Source organism: Sinocyclocheilus rhinocerous, unplaced genomic scaffold (genome assembly GCF_001515625.1).
Source record: "Sinocyclocheilus rhinocerous isolate Xijiao unplaced genomic scaffold, SAMN03320098_v1.1 scaffold1687, whole genome shotgun sequence".
NCBI lineage: Eukaryota > Metazoa > Chordata > Actinopteri > Cypriniformes > Cyprinidae > Sinocyclocheilus > Sinocyclocheilus rhinocerous.
Genome location: NW_015660051.1, coordinates 1094241 through 1119019, shown reverse-complemented (window position 1 = coordinate 1119019; position 24779 = coordinate 1094241). Strand labels below are relative to the sequence as shown.

General features: G+C 37.9%; 1 protein-coding gene across 1 annotated transcript in view; it reads left to right on the top strand.

Annotated features, from left to right (window-relative positions):
* The window catches only part of LOC107724836 (dystrophin-related protein 2-like), a 162943-nt gene that overhangs the window by 92184 nt on the left and 45980 nt on the right, over window positions 1–24779 (top strand). The window contains exons 3-10 of the mRNA XM_016533913.1: window positions 5679–5835; window positions 9030–9150; window positions 10332–10600; window positions 15503–15649; window positions 17414–17492; window positions 19974–20034; window positions 22763–22824; window positions 23309–23383. Of these exons, the coding sequence (XP_016389399.1) occupies window positions 5679–5835; window positions 9030–9150; window positions 10332–10600; window positions 15503–15649; window positions 17414–17492; window positions 19974–20034; window positions 22763–22824; window positions 23309–23383 (971 nt within the window). The remainder of the gene's footprint in view (window positions 1–5678; window positions 5836–9029; window positions 9151–10331; window positions 10601–15502; window positions 15650–17413; window positions 17493–19973; window positions 20035–22762; window positions 22825–23308; window positions 23384–24779) is intronic.

Genomic DNA, 24779 nt, shown 5'->3' with positions numbered 1-24779 from the left:
AGACCGAATCAGTGTTGCCAAGTCCGCGGTTTTCCCGCGGAATTGGGCTACTTTAACACTGTTGCCGCTGGTTGTGTTTCATGTCCGCGGGTTGAAGCGACTCCAAAAACATGATATTTATCCCCAGGAATGCGAATTTTAGCAGGGGAACCCCGCCAAAAACGTGTATTTTACTCCCCACCTCGAAACGCGATTGGGCTAGTTTTGAGTAGCGATTGGGTGTTTTTTTTGTGTGAGAACCTGGCAACCCTGGACCGAATGCATGGATCCAATATAATAATGCACTTGAGATTTCTTTCACCACTGTTTAGGTTCACTTAAGACATAACCGACTCTGTTTACTAGAATACTTGCCGATACAGTTATTTTGAGATAATTTTGTGTGTATTGTGGTGGCTTCTGCCGCTGCTGTGGGGAATCATTCTCAAAGTCTTGGGGTTTTGATGCCAGAATTTAGATTTTATTATTCAGAGACAATAAAACCGAGAAAGCTCTGCAGAACAATCTCTAGAGTCTGTGTCTGTACTCTCTTTTATACAGTGCTTCCCGAAGGCGTGCCCATGTTCAATACATTTCATACATATGGTTATTGTTTATAAACTCTTTTACCTCTTTTGGCTGTGTCTCCAGCCTGCTTTTAGGATGTATAATTTATTTTAAGTGAAACGAGGAGGCCTAATCATATATTTTGTCTAATGTCAAAACAGGGCATGCAACTTTACCATATACTGTATTTTTGTAATGTATGCACCAAGGAGGTCTCATCATATATTTTGTCTAATGTCCAAATAGAGTGTGCAGCTCCACCATATACTGTACCCCTGCACTGTCTGCACATTCCATTCTCATGCAGGCCTCACACACAGGCAGATACATGATTATAAGTAGAATAACTGGATACATAAATGGCTAGATTCACATTGATTATACTTGATTAGTTCATATTTTGACCAATAAAATCTTCCACAGTATGTGTTCATTCAGATGCAAAGATATGCGAAAGAGGAATCAATTCAATGCGCATTGTCTGAATGGTTTAAAACACTTGAATGTTTAAATCGGCAAGACTTAGAAACACGTGCAAATGATCAACTATGATCCGTTTTACCCCTAAAAGCTAGTGAACAACACAAATCAAGGAAGGAATTTTATATCACTGTTCAAGATAGCCCGTCGGGCAGGGCGGTGATACATTTTGGTAGCCCGACTGTAAAACAATAGCCCCGGGACGTCGGGCTAGCGATTTTGCGAGCCCTGCTGTAGGATGGAAAGAGTTCACATGATCAGTGCCACAAAATTGATAATTAAACCCTTGACATTGCTTAAACAACGGCACTATTAGCATTGTTCGATGACTTTTTATAATAGTGCTTGATACACACTTACACTTATGATTTTTACTTCAATTTACAAAGCTACAACAAGCACACACAAACCTGTAATAGAGTATCAAAAGCAGTGTGTGCCGGTTATAGCTGAAGGCTAGCCGTGTGACAAAAGGCCCTTTCAAGAACTCCTCCTTCCCATTTCTAAGTAAGTTCAACCCATCACCGCAGAGTAGAAATGTTACATGAACTCATTAAACTCACACAGACAGGAGCTTCATTTGATCTTTGATGTGAATAGTACAAAAATCTACAGCTTGCTGTGGCTGTGACCCTTTGAAAGTAGCAGCTGAGTGAGCAGCATTTTCTTCGGGTTAAATTATTTTGTGTTTTATGTGTGTGTGCGTATGTGTGCTTATGTACCATTGGAGGAAGTGTGTGCTTGTTTGTGTTTGTGTCTGTATGATGAAGGAGCCTTCAGGCAACTATAGAACACACAGGCTCTCTAATGAAATGTCTGCAGCCTGGCTGCCTTTATTGAGTCTAATAACACATCATTATAGAGAGCGCTGTGCCCACCCTCCTTCACTACAATAGAGGTCCGAACAGGTGAAACAGGCTTCTCTCTTTTCATCAGACCCCTCCTCTTGTTCTCTAATTATGCCGTATATAATAACATGTTCTTTCATTTCTACTGAGAATGTGATTTCAATCACTGACTACAAATTAATTATTTTGATGGCTTTGTTTTACATGAGTTTTCTATATCTACCTGTGTTGTCCTAATGAGCACATGGTTGCCTGACAATTGGCCTCTATCTGCGAATGATTAAAATAACAAGCACATTAGTGTTTGGATGTCCCGGTGGACACTGTCGCTTCAATTATCACTAAGTGGAGGCTAAATTTTACTAGCCCTGTTGAAACAAGTCATCCCTCAAAACAATCTGTGTGAAGCCGAGGTCAATTTGTGAGTAAAGGTACACTGAGGCCAACAATCACTGTCTTTTTGCTTTGTCATTTAACAGACGCTTTTATCCAAAGGGGCTCCATATTACATGGACAGTCCCACTGGAGCAACCTGGGGTCTTGCTCAAGGGCACAATGATGACAGCACAGATTTCAGGATTGTTGGAGTTGTATCTGCAGCTTTTTGGGTACTGGTCCAGATCCTTGGGATACACCATCCCCAAATCTTTGATTTTGTCAAAGGGCTAAATAGCTAGGAATGGACCTTACAAGTTGCACATATGAGGCAATGGTTCTCAACCTTTTTAGCACAATTTTTAAAATAAATCCCAGAAACTGGGAGTGCCGATATAGGTGAATTATCAAACCGCAATTGTGATTTCAGAACTGTGTTTCTTATTAAAAACAAAAGTTATTGAAGGAAAAAAATAGTTCAGTTTATATGGTTATATCTTTCTTTCTTTTTTTTTACCATTTCAAGTTAGATTTGATTTAATATAATAATAATAATAATAATGTAAATTTTAAGTCATCATGCAGCCCCAAATTTGCTGGTTCTCCTGGATGAGAACAATTCATGCGAGATCCAACGTAATTTTGAATTCAGTTTCTGCAAAAATAAATAAATAAATAAATATTCACAAAAGCAAGTTGCGAATTAAGCTGTTTCCGTCCCACTTGTTCACTAGAACAAAATAGTCACTCTTATGTAAATTTGTTTTAGCAAATTTTTCAGTCAAATGACTTTTTTGATGTGCAGGCAGGTTTTATGCAATATCCTTTTACCATATAGCAAGATTTTTCAAAATTCAAAATTAGCATAAAAATATGCAGATGGAAACCCAGCTTATAACCTATTTGGGAGAATGGCATAAAAGGAGTCCAATAAGACCCATGCAAAGCTCACCTGGAGCCAAAAAACATAATAGTGACCCAGGAAAATATTGCTGAGATGAGCCAAAAATATAGCATTTTATCTAGAATTCAAAGTTGTATGTGTGCTGCAAATCTAACACAGCCCACACCTCAAAAAACACCATACCTACAGTGAAGCAGCATCATGCTGTGAGGCCGCTTTTTTATCAGCAGAGGCTAAGCATCTTGTTAAAATGGAAGGTAGATAGGATGCTGCAAATACTGCGAGAAGAAAATGAATTCATGATCTCAAACACAAAAAACACTAGTGACACAAATAGGTGAATGTCCCACTGTTGTCTTGTATAATCGCACAACCATTATACGACCAACCTAAATGGCCTGGAGCCATATGGATCATACTTCACCCATGACTTAATGCGGCTCTCGCTGCATTAGCATTAGCTTTTCAATGCATCGGTTATTTTTACAATGTCATGTGGCGATTCAGTAGTTGTGCAAACAATGACATGACAATGACAAACAAATATTTTTTTTTCTAACATAAAATGTTACACATAAATGTTTTTAAAAAAAAATCCCTTTGTCTTAGTTTTTTTTTTTTCCTGCATTCCCTAGTGCACTTGAGTGCTATATAATGGGCCAAAAATAATGCAGTTTTGAGTGTCTGCTGCATGCTGGGACACTGGGGGTTATTGCAACACAAGGTTCTTCTCTCTTAATCCTCTATGCAGCATCAGGTGGGTGTCATGGCTGCACTACTGAGTGGAGTGCGGAACAAGGAACGGAGGGAGACGAGGAGTACATCTTTCCAGAGACTTTTAATAACATAAAGGAAACACTGAAAACTCACGTAGCACAGGTAGACATGCTGGGCCTGGAGCCGACACTGGAGCGAGCTCTGGGGCTAGGATGAAGGCAAAGAACAGTCCTTTTCTCTTCATCCTCCTCGGGTTATGGGGAAACTGGGCAGCCAGCGGGCTTGTCATTGCGGTGACCGACGGGCTTGCGTCAATGGCTTCGCAGCGGCCGGCGGGCTTGACAACGGCGCGGCCGGCAGGCAGGCCTATCTTCGGAGCGGCCGGCGGGCTTGAGTGAGCCGCGGCCCCCGGAGTGGGGTGAGCTGGGGAGACGCGGCGCGTTCCAGCGGGAGTTGGATGACGAGGCTTGGGAAGTTTCTTTACTTCTTCAACTTCTAAATCAGAACCATTTAAGAACAGCACAAGATTAATCAGCTCGATCAGGGGAAAATCACACGTCAGAAGATCGCAGCAGATCGCAGCAGATCGCAGCGGATTATCTCGTCATCCAACCCCAGCAGGAAGCACACACCTAGAGCGGCGTCGTGCCAGCTCACCCGGTTAGAGAGCTCGAGAAAACCCTCCACATATCGCTCCAACCTCAGACCGCCCTGCTGCAAACTCCACAGCTCGTCCTCAGCTGCAGTCATCTTTTCTCATCTATTCTGTCACGGTTGCACTACTGAGTGGAGTGCGGAACAAGGAACGGAGGGAGACAAGGAGTACATCTATCCAGAGACGTTTAATAACATAAAGGAAACACGGAAAACTCACGTAGCACAGGTAGACAGGAACAGGAAACTAACCAAATATGGGCAAGGAGGGCACATGGGGAGCAAAACACACACAAAACACGGAACGTAGTCTGACAGTGGGATGCTGACCTGACAGAATTGACAGAATGACAGAAACAATTCCAGTCCATGTGGTCAGGTGGCTAAATGACTCAATGTGGCTAAAATGTGGTTCCTGCAAACAGATAAGATTTCATCCCATGAGTTCCTCCTCGTAAATGCAGAGCAATGGGTTGAGACATTCTTTCCTGTTCCATTACATGCTGGGACGTCATGGAGATGTGTTATACTCTTCGATATGCATAACTCTTCTTTTGACGTGCCTAGGTTGGAGATGGAGGCAGGTTGAATCTGAGGCTTACCGGTTAGTACAAGTGCAAGTAGGTTAGCATGGTTCAGTTGGAACCAACCAACCAAAGCAATATTTTAATGTGTTATATATTATTTACTAATATAATTTAATAATTATAATAATGTTTTAAATATAGAATATTTAATACACACACATACATAGTGTTGGGTAAGTTACTAATTACATCTACAACAGTGTAATTAGATTACTGTATTAATTACTCTCTCTAAAAAGTATTGCATTACTTATTACTTTCTAAATCCCATATCAACCTTGTCCAGTTAAACAATACAAGGGTAGACATGAAACTGCTCTTTTATAGTATATATATGGAGTCTTGTGGAGCATCGAAAACATGCTGTTGTCTAGCTATGTTTGCCTGTTCACCATAACATTGCAAAACCCTCAAAAATAATAAAACAGAAATGGTGACAAGGTTCTGTAACAGTATGTCCTGAGACTCTTGATTTGGACGGTTTATCAGTGCTGTGATCTCAGTGCTGTCTAAGTTTTGACCATGGGTCCGTGCCCTGTGATGGGCTGTCGTTTGCTGTGTTGGCAGGGTACGGCTGGAGGCCTTTTCGGACAACAGTGGGAAGCTCCAGCTGTCCCTGCAGGAGATCATTGAATGGCTGACAGCTAAAGACGAGGAGCTGTCCGAGCAGCTGCCCATAGGTGGTGATGTCGGAGCGGTGCAGCACCAGCGGGAGTTCCACCAGGTTGGCCTAACACACATGCATATCACACACAGATATCTCATGACTTTGCTCCTGAACACAGTTAATCTTGTCATCTATCAACATAACAGAATCATTTCAATATTTAAGACTGCAATATGGCAGCAGGAGTTCAGACAGAATGACATTAAAGATTCGAGCCCACCCACCTGTAAGCTAATAAAAAAGCCTCTGAATCCATTATCAAGATGCAAAAGTAGACCTGAATGAAACATGTTAATTGTAAATTTTAACCCCCCTCTGTTCATAAACCACAAAGAAGCTTGCAAGATCACCGAAAATAGAACAGAGAATAGTGGCAGCAACTGATGCATGCACAATAAATTGTTTAAGATGCAACTTTTATGTTAACACTTTTTTTCTCCCTCCAATTTAGGAATAGTTCACCAAAAAAGACTTTTACTCAAGTCATTCCAATCCTGTATAACATTCTTTGACACTGGAAGACAAATGGAGATATTTTGAAGACTATAATGTACATATTAAAGCTTGACATAAAAGCACTAGGAAAGAATCATAGATGGGGTTCTTATTACTTTTTGTGACATTTTGTAAAGAAACATACCAAAATGTACATTATTTACTGACATTCTTTCCCTCCAGTGAGCTGCTAATCATTGTAACCAGATCAGAGTCAGTGAGTCACTTGAGAATCAGTCAGATTTGTGAATGATTCATTTAGATCTGGATTACCTGATTTATTGAAGTGATCTAACTCAAAAGAATGATTCAGTTCAATGAAATTCATGTGTAGTTTTATAGCTCTTTTCACAATACACATCATTTCAAAGCAACTTTACAGAAAATCCACGATTCTACATCACAGTTAAGAGTAATCTGGTATCAGATGTGACTGTGTCAATGTAATGTTCATATTGCAGAAATGTACAATTCTAAGATACAAATCATACAGTTAACGTTATATATTTATTTAAGGAGAAACAATGAACAAGTTAAAGCAATGATTCATACACGGATCACACATCACTGCTTCTCTAATGAATTCACATGAACCCAGAAGAGCTGGGGTGGATGTCAGAATTTTGTTTCATACGGGTTTGGAAAGATATGAAGGGTGAGTAAATGGTGACAGATTTATTTTCATTTTTAGGTGAACTATCCCCTTAAATATTTACCACTCTCCTGTGTATACACATTATGTTCTGCATTCAAACTTGTTTTTTCTCCCAATACACGAACACAAATTCACTCTCCCAGATAAACACACACCTTGTAATTGGCCCTGTAGGATACTGCTTCCATCTTAGCACCAATTTCACTGCTGTCAGCTGAATAAAGCAGGAAAAAGAGGGGTACTGAGAGAAAAGATTGAGTGAGAAAGAAAGAGAGAGAGATAGCAAGCTCTTTCTTTCTGTGACTGACACACTGTGAAATCAGCCTCCAAATTAAGACCTGTATCTCACTGTCCCTTTCTTGGCTCTCACTTATTTCTCTCTTATTGCTCGCTTTTTGCTCTTTATGTAATATGTAGATACACATATGCACGTGCATGCACCCCCATCCTTGCGCTATCATTCCATCTGTCACATACTGTTCTCTTTTCCTCCAATTCACCGCTGCAATGTACAATGTTCGCGTTCCCAATGTGCCACATCGTCCTAAACCTTTACCTGACAAAGCAGAGAGCGAAATCACATATGCTGCTCTGCAGAGAATTACGCTATTTTAAGAAATTTTAATTATTGATCATAAGTGAATTTCTTTCTCTGTATTTTAATATCATACTCTTTTTGTCTTCCCCTGTGCTATTTTTTTTCTGAGTTTGTTGACAGATTTGAATAGATTGGGCGTATGGTTTGCTTTAAAAACTGTGTATATATTGAAGTTTGCCCTAATACTAGTGTAGACTGAAATTATAATCGAGTCTTTGAACACTAAGTAGATACCATCATTACTTAAAAGTACTTAGTTGAAGAAACAACAGAGACATCACTTGACAGAAACAACCATTTCTTGCAGCTTTTTCTACAAATGTATAATTAATACATGAGTGGTCTTAAGTCTTTATTTTTGTTTGCTCAGCCAAAGGCGGACCTCTCGAGTATGAAGTTTAGCTGCTATTAAGTTTCACAGCGAGTGGAATGAAAAAATTTCATGAAATAGCAAGGCATGGGCAAGAGGGCATGCTTTCCACAAAAACTTCTCAGGAGACCTCTTGATTCCAGCAGCCTGGCAGTTCATTTCTACTTTTGACCGTTTGATTTCAGTTTACAGTTTCTTGGTTGCTAACTCAGTTTGCAAATAGGTGGTAGAGGTTTCAAGGACTTGGCACGTGTTACTGGGGGTGACTCCTAATGTGGTTACAATGTGGCATAAGAACGCAATACTGGGTATTTCCTGTGGGTAATATGGGAGATAAAATAAATATTAATCTCTTCATGCTATAAGAGGATTGAGCTGTTGGATCATTCAAATAAATTACTTTAAAAAGAGGGGGTAATATTCCTCTGAGATAGTTACTGTCGCCTTAGTAACTATTAAGGATTAGTGGAAAAACTGTAGGTGGTGCCTAGAAATAGGGAGTTTACTCCATGATTGATATACATCATAGTTCAAGTGATGTATATCGAATGATATACATCATAGTTTACCACATTAGGAACCCAAATTGATTTCTATTGGTCTCTAGATGTTAAAAAAAAGTCTAAGGGTATTTAGAAGAGCCTTAAAGGGATAGTTGGAAATTCTGGCATTATTTACTCAACCTCATGTTGTTCCAAACCTGTATGATTTTCTGACTTCTGTGGAATACAGAAGATGATGTCTCAGTTGGGTCCAATAATGTTTTGGACCCCATTGACTTCCATTGTAGGACACAAACAGTTAAAATATCTTCATTTGTATGGACAGAAGAAAGAAATCCATACAGGTTTGGAACAACATGAGGTATGAATGCCAGCATTTCCATTTTTGGGTGAACAATCTTAATCTTAATCAAGTCTTAATCTGTCAATATCTACTCAGGTAAAGCTGGAAAAGCGGGTTTAGTTCAGTAGATTGACACCACAGGGGTCGATGGATGCTGTGGGGCTCCAATACAGTGTCTGTGAGCTAGTTTATGTGTGTCAGTGAAGCTGCTTTCATGTTTATTCCTGTGCTGTGATGTTTGATCATGTCAGCATGACACACTAGTAAACATATGATGTTGTGTGCAGGCTTTCATGGAAGATGTCAAATCCAGAGGGCCCTACATCTACTCGGTGTTGGAATCAGCTCAGACCTTCCTGGCACAACACCCATTCCAGGAGCCTGAGGAGACGTTGCCTGATGGCAAAGGTTTGTTCCCTGGTGATGAAAAATGGTTAATGAACCATTTTGATACATTTAACCAGGCATCATGACATTGTGTTCCTCTGGCTCGTGAATAAATAGTCACATGATATTTAGGGCTAAGGTGATTGGCTCAAAAACAAGGGGATCCTGCACCAGTCAGTCAACTGCCTCTAGCAATGTTTCCATTCAGTTTAATTTTCCATTAAAGTTTAATTCATGCAGAAAAGTAAGAATACTGCAAAAACAATTTCCTAATAAGTGCTGGTGATTGGCAGCAGATGGTTTATGTCTGGGTAAGAGCGTATCAGACAGTTTTAGGAGGTAATAGTACAGTGCCAAAAAACTACCCTTAAAGGGGTCATATGATGCTGCTAAAAAAAACATTATTTTGTGTAGGAGGGTGTGGTTAACTCTTAACTTTTATAAAGAATATCTCTTTGGTTTTGAGACTTTAGTGTTTGCAACTTTACAGATCTTCTTTATGCACCAAGAGCTTGTAACACTCCAAAGAGAAAGGAAAAATTGAAATCGCATCATATGACCCCTTTAATAAGTTTTGATGATTTTATTCTATTATTCATTTTTAGGGCTGTTTTTTTCAGTGAAAATATCTAAAAACTAAATAAAATAACTTGATAAGCAACACTACATACAATATTAAAGTTGGTTGTCATAGATTCATCTTAAATTTTTTTTTTGTCTTATTTTAAATCCTTTTGTTTTTAGCTAATTTATACTTAAAACTGCAGTGTTGCCTCTCAAGTAAATTTATTTTCAGATATTTTAACTGGAAAATAAGACAAAATACTTGTTAGTTTTTTGCAATATTTTATATGCACAGTTGGACAGTTTATTTGCATCTTGGTGTTTCCATCCATCGTTTTAAATGAATTATTCCAAAATTGCATAAAAATATGAGCATGGACACCCGGCTATTGACAGACAGCTCTTCATGTATTATAACCCACATTAACCCAGCACAGGTGCATAGAAATTGCAGTGCCTGATGAGAAACTGTCTCCCCACATGTAGGCCATCAACCCAATTCTGCATCCACATGTCATCATGAGTGTGTCTGTGTCATATGAAGCAATTAATAATGAAGAGATCAGGGCTGTTGTTTTCACAATGTTGGCTCATAGCCTGTCTGTTACTCCCTATTCTTACCCTCCTCTCCGTCATAGAAGTCTCTCCTCGCCGGCGAATACTGAATGTAAGTCGCTCCGTGTGGAAGCAGGCCAACGTGGCCAGTGACCTGTGGGAGAAGTTGACGGCGCGCTGCGTGGACCGACACCGGCACATGGAGCGAACCCTGGAGAGGCTGCTGCAGATCCAGGCCGCTATGGAGGAGCTGGCTGTGGCTCTGGAGCAGGCGGAGGGAGTGAGGGACGCCTGGGAGCCTGTGGGAGACCTGTTTATTGATTCGCTGCAGGATCACATAGATGCTACCAAGGTAATATGTCTTCGGTGACCTGATCACAAGATTGATTAATGTGGACAAATCGCTGTTTACACTTTTGTGATTGGATTTTAAAGGGAATGGTGTCTGATTTGGTAACTATATCCATCAATTACTACTTCAGTGCGTTACTGCATGCGCATAGCATAAAAGAGCAAAAAAAAAGTCAGCTACCATATATATCGGAGTCTCCCTGCATATGTGACATTTTCAGTAGAATTCACAGGGTTATTTTAGTCATGCTTGTCGTGCTTTATATGATCTGTGTCACTGCATGACAGGAAGTTCTGTAAAGTCACCTGCATGTATGTGTATCAAATATTTTATTTTTTAAGTTGCACAGAACGGACAAAGTTTAAACATAATATAGGCACAATGGTTGACTGATGTGAGTAGGCAGACTTTCAGATGTTGTCTAGGATGGATCAGGGTGCATTAGAGTTTACGCGACATTATGTGACGTTAAATCACAGCACACATACCAGTGCTACACTTACAAACAGACATCATTGCAACAGCATTGTTGTTGTTACAGCAGTCATTGAATTAGATCTATTTTGGTAGTAGCAAATAAAACTTTAAAAAACACCCATACTGCAGTATTACATCTTACATTGGTAGGCATGTTTGAGAAGTTGGAAAGTGACTTGAATTCGACTTTTGTATGGCTGGCTGTTGGGACCTTGTGATCCATGTACACTATTTACTTTTAGATGTGCTGCTTAAATAGATAAAGATGAAGAGGTTCAGTGTGCATTTATATTTATATAAATGTATTTCTATGGCCAGATGTTGATGTACTATGCGAGGCATTCTGATAGACTTTAGATATTTTTTCATTTGTTACTGGACCTCACAGCTTGCTCAATTACTAATTATAAGATTTTCAGCCAGATTGTAATGAGACTCTCCACAGGGCGCAGTTCTTTAATGGCATAGAAGGTCTTTTACTTTTTCTCTCACTTCATTTAACTGTAGGGTTTAAACAAGTGATTTATTTTTCAGACTTTAAATGAAATGTACTATTAATGTGTGATGTAATTTGCTTGTGATGTGAATGAGTCAAATAGATTGTTGGGAGGGGGGACATTACACTTTTATTTTTAGAATGTTATTATTTTGTTTTTATTTATTAATTTTTATCAAATGTTTTAGTTATTTTAATTAAATGTTTTTATTTATTTATTTTATATTCAGAATCAGATGAATTAGAATGATCTTTAATCGCCAGAAAGTTTGCAAAAACACCCAAGGAATTTGTTATGGTTTCACGGAGCTGGAGAATAGAAAGGAAAAAATTAAATAAGTAGAATTAAAATCTAAATCTAAAAGAATATACATTTAGATGAGGTAAACAGGAGACTTGTGTACATATGCACATTAAGTACAGTATACACAACTGTATAAATATAAATATTTGCATAATAAGTGTCCATTGCCTAATGGCAAAAAACAAAAAAAACCTTAAGTACACTGAACTACAAAAACAGGTACATAGTAGTGGGTATACTAGCTGTTCAAGGTGGAAATGGCCTGTGGAATGTTCTGGATGTTCTAGTGCACAGCGATCTGTAGCATCTGCCTGTCCTAGGTGAGAAGGGTCCGTGATGACGTTACCTGCTTGTTTCTTCAGTCTGGAGATCCTGGAAGTTGGGCAGGTGCATACCAATTATCCTCTAAGCCATCCTAACAGTTCATTGTAGTCTAAATATCAAGTATCAAGGGAGATCCAGAAAGCAAATGGCGGTCATAATCCGTCCAGTGGCATTTTTATATCTTGACCACGTTTACTTTCTGGATCTCCTTTGTACGGTTTCCATCCTGGGTGTTTTATGGTTTTCTGTTAATAGTACAGTTCACTCAGCTGTATGCTGCTATTAGTTTTGCCCTTAAGATACTGTACTCAGTCACTGACTATGATCAAACAGAGAGATTAGTGTCGCAACAATGAAAGAACTGAAAGATGAGGCATCTGAATATGTTATCCTGTAATCTACCGTGTTTTTCCGAAGTGTATCTCCCTAATGTTTCCCTTCGTAATCTACCAGTGACGATTTACAGACTCAGCCTCCTACAGCTGTACAGTAGGAGGTCTTTTTATTTGACGATATGATCATGGTTGTTCCCGTGGAGATAAGTAGAGTTATTATAGATATGGAACAGTGTAGGTATCTATTTACAGTACTACCTTGTGCATCAGTGAGTCAGAGTTTCTGTTCTGCTTTCCGGGTCCCAAAAGGCTTCCTTGTGTGTGGAAATGATATTTCTGTTTCTCTATTAATGTAAACACGTTTTTGTGATGTAATGTGCCTTTTTGTCAATAGCACAGCACAGTACTGTACATGTGCAACTGTGTAATTAAATAATTAACTAGTTTGTCTGCCTAGAGCTGTACCCCGATGCAATATGTTGAGTTTTTAATTCAGGCTGAAGCAGGACTCAGTGAACTGACATGTTCGTGCTACGCTCTGACAGGAGGTGGAGCATTTATCAGTGTTTCCCCTGCTGTCAGAATCAGCAACCACATAGCAGGTCTTGCAGACTTTTACAGTTTTTCATTCATTTTCCTGGCTGCATGTCAAGGGTATGAACAGGCCATAAGATCAAGACTTCTACTACTCCTACAGTTACCTCTTGCCTGGGACCCCATACATAACATACGGTGGGTTCAAATCTCTGAGACCTCATTGAAAATCGGGGATTTTTCTTTTTATTTGCTCCTAAAAACAAGAACAACAACAACAACAAAATTTTAATCATATAAAATGTTAAAATGTTTTTAAAAGAAATGAATACTTTTATTCACCAAAGATGCATTGATTAAAAGTGCCAGTAAAGACATTTACTTTACAGAATTTACATGTCAAATCAGCATATTAGAATGATTTCTGAAAGATCATGTGACACTGAAGACTGGAGTCAATGATGCTGAAAATTCGGCTTTGCATCACAGGAATAAATTACATTTTAAAATATATTAAAACTAGAAAACAGTTATTTTAAATTGTAATAATATTTTGCAATCAGTGTTGGGGTAACGCATTACAAGCAATGTGAGTTACGTAATCAGATTACTTTTTATATTTTTAATATATAAAATATATACTTTTAATATTGTAATGCATTACTTTTAAAAGTAACTTTCCCAAACACTGTAACAATATTTTTGTTTTTACTGTATTTTTGGTCAAATAAATGCTGCCTTGGTTTACCAAGCCCAACTAGTCTATTTCAGTTCAAATTTCACTTACAAAAATATTTCTCTCTGCATTTTTTTTTATATTCTCTTGCCACCAGTTCGCACTGTCACACACACTGAGTCATGTCACACTTACACATTTGGTGCATTTTCACTCTCTGCCATCGACAGATTGGGTCTCTCTTGCACTTATGCCCAGTGTGGTGTGTGTGAGCAGTGGTGGACAAGGTGGATGAAATGAAAATGGACAAGTGTAGGCTGTGAATGGATAAAAGATCACTTTAAACATTAAAATATCCACCATATGGCCAGCCTGTCAATATCAGGGCTTTTTTATTGCTTTAAATTAGAGCAGGCATAATGGACTACTTGCACAACTACTTCTGCATTCTACTCAATACAGCTCGGGAGTTTCCGGTCAGCGTTTAGCGCACCTACATACAGACCGTTTCTCATGAGAAAGCAGATTATTACTACATTTTAGGGCTGGTAATTTTTAAAAAAACAATTAGTCATATTCTCTGTGTTAACTTGAATTATCTTCAACCTGCTGAAATGTTCCTGAATATATTTCTCTTCCAAATATGCATTCTGAATAATAAATAAATATTTGCTGATCATATTTCATACCTGTTGAATTTACAGTTTTAAATGAATTTGACTGATAAACACCCTTATGAAAAATAATCATGGTTTTACGATATTAAAAGTGTAGTAACCATTTTTTTGTTTGTTTTGCGGTTTACCATTTGTATAACCAAATTTAAACACCATGGTTAAATGTTGGTTAGTGTAGCAAAACCCGGGTTTATTTGTGGTTTATTATGGTTTAACTACAATTGCAATTTTTTGGGTTTTATTTGTAGTAAAACCATGGCTAATTTTCGTAAGAGCATTCTTGCTTGTGTGCATTGGTGCTCCTATTCCAATGTTTAAAATGGCTGAATGAATGTGCGGTAACTGCCTTAAAGAAATTCAATGATGTTCATTTTAAACAGGAACGCATTGACAGTGCGACTACTTTGTTTGAATATTCATATTTTGGCATTGCATACAGTGAAATGATTGTGAGTGAAAAATGACACAGAATAGTGACATATTTACACACATATTTTTAAACATATTTAATACAGATAAATAAAGGTTCATTCTGATCTTATTCGTCAGATCTCACGTACACTGCAGCGTTGCGATTACTAGTTTAGAGCACTGACACCCTGTGGTGAAACAATCACGTATGTTTACCAGCCACTGCTTTCTCACATCGGCTTATGTTGGATTAAAATGTCACGTTCCATTGAATTTGGAAAATTCTGCACACATAATCATCAGAATATCTGTTCTCCTGTCTCTGAAAATGTCCGGATTTTGAAATCATCCGGCGGACTCTCTTTTTAATAGGCATTTAAGTCAACTAGATGATTACGGCACATTGAAAATATACATAACCGGAAATAACTGAGCTGTATTATTTCACAAAAGTGCGTCACGAGGCTCAGTGCAAGTAGTCCATTGTAACACTCAATAAATGTAACATAACAATGCACAATGGCCCCAGAAATCAGATGGAAAGTTTGAGAATATATATATATATATATATATATATAGTATTATAATTTTTTTATTTTTATTTTTATTTTTTGGTGAAACTGTTGTGTGGCGTTGATCATCCATCTCTTTTTCGCTTTCTGTTATAGCTGTTTAAAGAAGAGCTGACCCAGGTGAAGGAAGGAATGAAACACATAAATGACCTGGCGCACCAGCTGGCCATATCTGATGTGCACTTGTCCATGGAGAACGCCAGAGCTCTGGAGCACCTCAACAACAGATGGAAACTTTTGCAGGTAGTGAATTCACTACATCCTTATCTCATCCTTACCTGCCCACCATCACTAATGGACCACTATGGAGATCAAACAGTACAGCCATCACCATTGCCAGCAGTGGCTCCAGCCAACTAAGTTAGTGCATATACACTATCAAAAATGGAGCTTAGGAGATGGAATATAATATGCCGGTCCTGCCTGGCTGAGAGCGGTGATGGCTCCATTATCATCGGTCACGGGGAGTGCCTTTTGTCTACATGCTCATGGAAAAACAAAGGCCTTTACGACGAGAAAAAAAGAGAAGATGTAAAATGAAATTGAGTGTTTCGATTGCATCTGGTTGTTTTATGTGTGAGATGAGCTTAAGAGAGCCAGAAAGAGATGCAGGAAGAATGAGAAGTACACTTGAGTGTGTAAATCCAGTTATCAAAAAAATGACTATGAAGTGCATATCTGCAGCAGTTTGTGTGTGACCTAATGTGACGGAAGACAAACAGCACAAGTGTGTGTGAGCATGTCTCTTTGTCTTTGTAGTATGAATGTCATGAGAAATGCTGTGTTGATGAATCTTTGGGTTTTAATGCTATCATATATGTTTGTTAGGGCTGTCAATCAAATCACACATTTCTTTTGAATTAATGTAATCAAATTAATTATATGATAAGCTTACTACTTAATCAACTGCAAATAACTGTATTTGCTGAAATAAGACCCCAGATAAAAGCATTCAAGGACTGTTGTAAGATTCAGGTTTTTAAGTGTCTGATGCTCACCAAGACTGCATTTATCTGATCAAAAATACACTTTTTTAAAATCTGAATATATTTTAATATGTAATTTATTCCTGTGATGGCAAAGCTGAATTTTCTGCACCCATTACTTCAGTGTTCAGTTCTTATTATTGATGTTGAAAACAGTTTGAAAATGAAGTTCAAAAGAACAGCCTTTATTTGAAATAGAAATTTCTGTATCACTGTAAATGTCTTTACTGCCACTTTTAATCAATTTATTGTGTCCTTGCTGAATGAAAGTGTACATTTATTTTAAAAAATCTTACCGAACCCCAAACTTTTGAATAATATTGTGTTTTTTGTTTTACAGTTAATTGTGCTAAATGAACATGTTAAATTGACAGCTCTAATGTTTATCTAACGAGACAATTTGTGGCTCAATAGCTACAATGATTAACAGAGATGGCTGCTTTTACACAGGGCAGTATAATCTTTCTATTATGCCACAGCAGTGTTGGTTGTCCTTGAAATGCCTCACAGAAACAGAGGGAATACAGAGAGAAAGAGAGGGAGGGGAAGAAAATGCTTCTTGCTTGAATGGATTTGTTGGCCTTTGTATATGTCAGTGTTTTGACATCTTCTGAATGAATTACATTACAATAACTCAGAATTAGTCCACCATACCCAGAGATGTCTGGTTGATGGCGACAACGACAGACGTGGATTACTCTTGGCAAACTTCTTGTGCAACAGTCTCACCACATTCCTCATTACCACACAGACTTTTCTAAACGTTTATCTCAGTCATTGCTCATCAGTCTGTATTCTCACCTGTATTCTTCAAAAACCCAATGGGGACAGCAGACTGGTACACTGGTCCATTTGTAACAATGTGTAGTCAGTTACTTGTTACAAACCCATATGACGCTCTGTTTTTTGGGTGAACTATTTGATTACACCATTAGAGAACTTTGATTTAGTATGTAAAGTAATTGATTCCTGAGTATGACTGGTTATGACGGAGTATAACTCTTTCTTTTTTCCACTAAAGGGGTCAATTGAAGAACGTCTGAAACAGTTGCAAGATGCCCATAGAGATTTTGGACCCGGATCACAGCACTTCCTTTCCAGTAAGTGTGTTAACTCATTTGAAGCCATAGAGTCTTCTGCTGGAGTGTGATGCTGAACACAGAGAGAGGGGTGAGCTGATGGAGCTTAGCGGAGACGGGTTGGCAGGACTGAGTTTAAATGGGCAGGGTGGACTGTGACTTTATTCATTCTCGCTGTCACTCACTGCCCGGTCTAACATTGCAGGACAAAGACAGTGCCTGCCACAGAGTTAGCCTCATTTAGAAGTTGTCCAAACTTTTCTGGCTCTCTAAATCACTACAAATCAGTACTACATTGCAACGCTAAATGAGGACACAGGGAATGGCAGTTGCAAGTGACATTCCAAGAAGTGTCGTAGTACTCATGATCAGATTCGGGACTTCGTCTTGAGTCCAAGTCCATGACCATATTTTCATTGTCTTGGTCTTATCGTGGACTCGGGAGCATTTGGACCCAGTTTGGGCTCAGATTTGACCCTCAGTAATGAATGAGGCTCCTTTGAGTGTTCACAACTGAATTTTAAAGCTGCATTGTCTTTTTACATATAAATAAATGAAAAGCACTTTTAAGAAATATCATTAATATGATCTATACTCAAATGAGAATCTAGACATATATGTATTCTAGATAAAGCTGTTTTACTACTATCAACTCGAACCACCAACAACGCACAAAAATGTGAGAATAAATGTTGATAATGGATATGTGTAGTATGTAGGGCTTGCATAGACTAGTCGAGTAGTCGAGTGATCGACTACTTCAACCACTAGTCGGCGCTGTCAGAAACAATCGACTACTCGAGCATGCATTAACCATAATGCATGCACAGAGTTTGCAAGTACAACGTGAATTTTAGGATTACAATATTGCGTGTAGCTGTTACTTTCTATGACTTTCTCTATGTTGCATGTAAAATTACAATATGTAATGTAATAATTAGGGGTGTGTCCGAAGCCGAATACCTTATTCGGAATGGCACGGATAATGGCTTCAAAAACGAATAACGGATAAGGAATAATTCCATTAAAATCACATTTGTTTAGTGAAGTTCAAAAAAAGACTCGCTTAAAGAATTCTGCGTGATGAAAATGTGTGCCTTGAATTAATTCAGTCGTGTTCAAATTATCACTAAACGTTTGTCATGACATCTCTCTGCTTGTATGATAAATTTATTTTTAGAAATTAATAATTATTTTAGTTTAACACAGCATATTTGTTCAGTGATAAAAAAAGATAGTCATAACAGTCTTATCAAGTAACTGTACGAAATTCCACCTGGTTTTATCCGAATACAGATACGAATAATTTTGTGATTGTTACAGATACAAATACAGATGCAAATACTGGCTGTTACATGAAACTTAAAATATGTACTGTCATAATTATAAAGTTTTGACAATTTACGTATGTTATGTAATTGTTGCATTAGGCTATGAATTACTAAACGTTTATTGATAAGAACTATTTCATGTCTTTTCATTTACAGCATGAACCACGAGTAGTCGAGTAACTCGAGTATTTTTTAAATAAGAAATCGACTAGCAGAAATCAGTAGTCGTGCAACCCCTAGTAGTATGAGACAAAGAAAAAGCACTAAAGATAAACACCTAATGTGAACACTTCGGTGTGAAGCAGTAGCAATTAGTAAGCAAACTTCATACATCCAGGGTGAAAGGTGGCAGTATAGAGTCTAAAACCACAGTTACCTGGGACGAATAAGAACCAGATAAAAGTTAGCAAAAACAAAAACCAAGTGCATAGTTTAAATGTTCGATTAGTTAGTCTGTTAGCCAATAGCTCAGCCCCTTGTCTGAATAAGATGATTATTTGTTGTTTTAGCAAGATTAAATCTTGCTTGACTGCCAAAAATGTTTTAATAATCAAAATCAATTTAAAATTGCACCTGTTTGTCTGTAGCTCAGTAATGCTGGTGTATTTTGTGGCACTTTATTTTGTGATTTCACTGGAACAGAGAGTGTGTTAGGATAGAGAAATAAAAAAGCATAGTGTACTTATAAAAGTTATGTGTGGCGAGGTGGTGCCCTGTCCTCTCACTTAACCTTTGGTCCACCACTGACTAGAGGGAAGGATAATACTTAATGTAATGTTACATAAACCGAAAATTTTAAGGATGCTGACACCTAATTCATTTTAGATTGTAAAAGCAGCTGAGAAGGAAGACAGGAGTGATGAAGCCCCCTAAACAGAGTCCAGAATGACCTCAGTGACTGTATAGTTCTCAGTTTTCACTATTTGTATATCATAGCACAGCAGTGTTTGACCTTAGGGGTTCCATATAAAGAGGTTTGCAAAGCTTCACTCACAGAAAAGCTTTCTACCATTCTTGAACACTTTTGAGGTGCTGCTGTTTAATAGCCTCTCCGTGTGGAAGCAGTATGATTGAAGGACCTTGAGCGATGCCGTTTGAGATTTCAGAATAGCTTTTCATGCTCGACATGTCTGTCTGATTGATATTGCGCTCTTTCTTTCTGTCACTTTAGGCTCTGTGCAGATTCCTTGGGAACGTGCCATATCCCCCAACAAAGTGCCATACTACATCAAGTAAGTCCAGCCGTAGGGGTGTGCCATATCGCGATTTTTGATCGTGGACGATTAAAATGTTTCCACGATCTGCTTTTGAAGAAATATAGTAGTGTCGCGCTACAGCGCATGTTCTATCAGTTGCAGTTCTGGCGCCTCCGTCTCAATATACTGTAAAACGCAACATACATCCACATCAAATGTTAACAAAGCGGTAGAGTTACACTCATGGGACACTCTTCTTATTCGCAATCACAAAAGTACATTATTTGCATGTGCTTTAAAGGCTTGCCGGTTAAACATATAAAAAAAAAACCGTGATATGATATTTTTGCCATATCGCCCACTCCTATCCAGCCATAAAGCATCAGCAGTCTATGAGTGTCAGAAACGAGAGAGACTGTGTAAAACTGTGGGATGAGCATGTCAGATTATCAGGTATAGAGAGCAAACTCATTACTGATCCCTGGTGCAGAAGATTATTGCACTGTGATCTAAAAAGAAAACAACATTTCAACTGTGGCGTTCCTTTTGTCACGTGGCCTTGTACGTTTTTAGCGATTTGAGTTTATAAATGGCACAATAGAGTGTTGTGTGGGGAGTGCAGAGTCGAGAAAGAAGGTCTGTTATACTTTGAAAGATTTCTGTTAGAACTGCTGGAACTATGAAGTTTTTGTTAATTGTTATAAAGTATAATAAAATATAAATATTAAATAAAAAGCTTAAACTCACTTAAATTAGGAATGTTGCCTTGGCAGCTAACTGCAATAAACAACAACAGGTTTAAGTTGAAGTACTAAAATGACTAAAAGTGAAATTAAAATAAAAGATAAATAAATATAATGAATGCCATGAAGTGCCATGTGACTAATCTCTGAAGTCACAGAAAATGATGTCATGATGGTCATAGTGAACAAGCCACAGGATGAAAATTATGCAACTGAAGGTTTACATATCATTAACCAATCAATGTAAACGAAAGCGCAGGTAATGATGAGTGAGTGAACAGCTAAAAAAACTGCCCTTTTCAGACCCCCTCACTTATTTATTTGTTCCAATGATTTACTCCTCTGATAGTTTTTTTCATGGCTGCTGGTGCTGTAGAGGAAGGCATGAGTACAGGTTGTTGTTGCAGTAAAGCATGCAGCACACATGTATCGGCTTTGTGGAGACGCTCTTACTGTTCATGCCTGTTCGTCAGATTTGAATTTAAGCTATGTTTAGCCATGAGCTTTTCTTTGAATGTCATCAAGACAGCTCTTGTGGATATAAGCACTTAATGGCTCTGAGATCTTTGTTCAAGATCACTGTGATTGTGAGTACTCTCTCTCTCACTCACTTCTGTGAGATACTGTATATATATATATATATATATATATATATATACTGTGGCAATGTTCAGATTTACGGGATAGCATATTAGTACCTGTATATTTTACAACTTATAACCATATATTAAATTAAGCGATATAATGTTAAAATACCAATCTACTTGAACTATCTAAATCTAGTTGAATTATCAAAATCTTTTTACCGTAAAATGTACTGATAAGCACTTTATTAATGCAGCTGGTGAAATAAAAAGGCACATAATGAATTAGAGTTCATCATAAGAGGCTTTTCCATGAAACATGGACAGTCATATACAGACAGTGCACACACAAAGACAAAGCAGCATCAGGGTAACCAACCCAATCTCATGCAAAACCCATTTTGCGAGGTGCTAAATTTGTATGAATTCCCCTTCACCACCCCTAAACATAACAGTCACTGAGGTGTAAGCAGATTGTGTGAGAATGTACAAATTCATACAAATTAACCACCAATTCACTAAAAGTTAATAATTGCCATGAGTTTGTGTTTGGGTAACACACCACACACACACACACACACACACACACACACACACACAAAAATGCAATAAACATTAACTAAATAACAGAAAATGTGTCACAAAACACGGCAGTGTACATTACTGATAACAAAAATAAGAAGAAACTAAATTATTCATATAAAATATAATCATATGTGATGTGTCACATAGGGACTTTTGGGAACTTGCTGTTTTTCACTGTAATTTATACAGAAGTTTGTAGTTTTTTTACTTCAAAAGAAACATAAATTTGACTGGATTTTACTTTAAAATTACATATAATGTGATATTAAACCAACAGTTTTTCAATGTACTGTATGTGGTTAGGTCACAAGTTAACCAACTGACAGATTTTATTTTATTTATTTATATTTAAAAAAAAATTTTTTGGAAGAAAAACCTATGATTTTGTATAAACCACATTTTTTACAGTGTCCTTAAAGGGTTAGTTTACTTAAATGATGTCTGAATTTAAATTTTAATGCACCCTCCCCCCCTCCAAATCCAAAAGGGGTTTTTGTTCTATTGCAAAAGGTGAAAAGCTGTTCCTGTGTGCGTCGTAGCCATTTGCTAAATTTGAATACGCAGAAAGCTGCAGCAGATGGGAAATTTTTCAGTCCATAATGATTAAAATTTGCATTTGTGTTGCATCGAAGAAACAAAGTCATATTGGTTTAGAGCGGCATGAGGGTAATAAATAATGAAAGTAAGAAATAATGAAATGAGTAAATAATGACAGAATTTTCAATTTTGGGTGAACTAGTCCTTTAATGTTTCTCTCACGTGTGTTCTCCCTCCTCTGTCTATGTTTTTTTTTTCAATTTTTAGCTTCACTACTCTGCTCTTACTTCGCTCTTTTTCTCTTCCCTTTTGTAGCCATCAGGCTCAGACAACCTGCTGGGACCATCCAAAGATGACTGAATTATACCAAGCTCTGGGTGAGGCAATTAAACACAATTAAACTCTGCTCTTATATCTTTTATGTGTCTACTTCCCACTGGGGAACCATAGTGCGGACATACACAAGCTCAAATACACCAACTAGAAGACGGTCTCACACTGAGCTCGATTTCTTTACCTGGACCTCTCATTATAACCTAATATTTCATCCCACCCTGGAGATGTAGACAGCTCTCTCGTTAACCCAAGGGCAGCTGGGCCAACCTTACGAATGCTTTGCCAACTTCTAATTAACGATGATTAAATGGTGTTTACTGTGTGAGTTAATCTGATGCGACATGACGCAGGTTGTCCAAACACTCTGCCACGGCATGAGCATAAACCCCTCAACCCCACTGAAGTGACACATTGCTTCCCGTCTCTCTGTTTGCTAATGTCAGAGCGCAGCTATTCCTTTGCTGCTTTTTTCTCTCCTCATGAATGATATTCTCTATTTTTATCTCCCCTGCTGCTCTCTCACAGCGGACCTGAACAATATCAAGTTCTCTGCATACCGGACGGCCATGAAGCTGAGGCATGTGCAGAAGGCTTTAAGATGTATGTAAAAAGAAGCACCCACACTGGTTTGCCTTTTTCCCTCTACTAAGTCATCGATTATTCGCGAAATTTCGTATACAGAGCTGGCCCTGGTCTTTTTCATTAAAGCCCAGTGATTTTTATGCAGCTTAATTAAGCCTAATAATTGGTGTGATTGTACTTCTTCGGGGGAGGTAATTAAGAAGTCTGCGTGAGGAATTAACCACTGTTCCCCCTGCGACATGCTTTGCGGGTGGAGGTTTATCTGCCAATGTCCAGACAGGAGTTTTCTCTCGTTGGCAGTTCCCTTCTTTTCTTCAGCCTCTTCACTGTGCACATAATATAAATATAAATGTGTCCGTGTAGGTTGGTTTTACACTTTCAAGATCCATTCAAAAATAACATGGCACTGAAAAAAATCTGTTATAATACAATGAAATATTTGTGATTTATGTGTTGCTTGCAAAATATTTTATTTGCTCAGAATACACAGCTACCCCTGAATGTCCATCAACCGTAAAATATGCTTTTTGCAGGAAACTGATGTAGCTGTATAACATCTAGTCAAACTTTGACTCCTCTGTGGAGAGCTTTGAACCCACTGGGTTATTCTATAAAACTGGTGCCTTTCCCCTTTTGATAAGCTGATTTAATCAAATAATCAAGTAAAATTGTCTTTTTCAGCTATTACTGAAATGCATTGTACCATCTCAAGCTAAACACACACACACACACACACACACACACACACAAACACACACATACACACATATAGAACATAATTATGTCTACAGAATGTTTACAGGTTGATGGTTTTACAGTTTAAAACTAGGTGCTTGTTTTCTACAAATTTTCTTCAAGGTAACAGGTTTAAGGTTTTCCTCAACTGACAAATGTCAAAACAAATGATAAAGTGATAGAGGAGACTTGTCCTTGAAAAGTTCACATCTTTAAAGCATAATGCCATGTACAAAATATAAAAGAAATCTCAGAATTTAAAAGCATTTTTATTAGTTAACGTTAACAAAAATATAACACACACACACGCACTATATGGAGAAAGAGAGAAACAAATAAAATAATTCCTTGTTTTTGTAAATGTTTAGAAATATGTCTGTAATAACAGTAGAAGTTCAGCATCAGCTGTTATTTATTTATTTGTTTATGTATTTATTTATTTATTTTTTACACATATGTGCATGAAGCAAAACAGATGGCACCTGTTTTGTAGAATCATCCTCATGGAGAAAACATGTTCAGGGCTTCATAAGCAGGTTGAATCCACTACTGAGTATGGCATGTGCATTTTGATGTCTCTCAGGACAAGTTACTGCTGGCTTGTTACTGTCTCTCTCTCTCTCTCTCTCTCTCTCTCTCTCTCTCACTCACAGACACGCACACACACACACACACACAC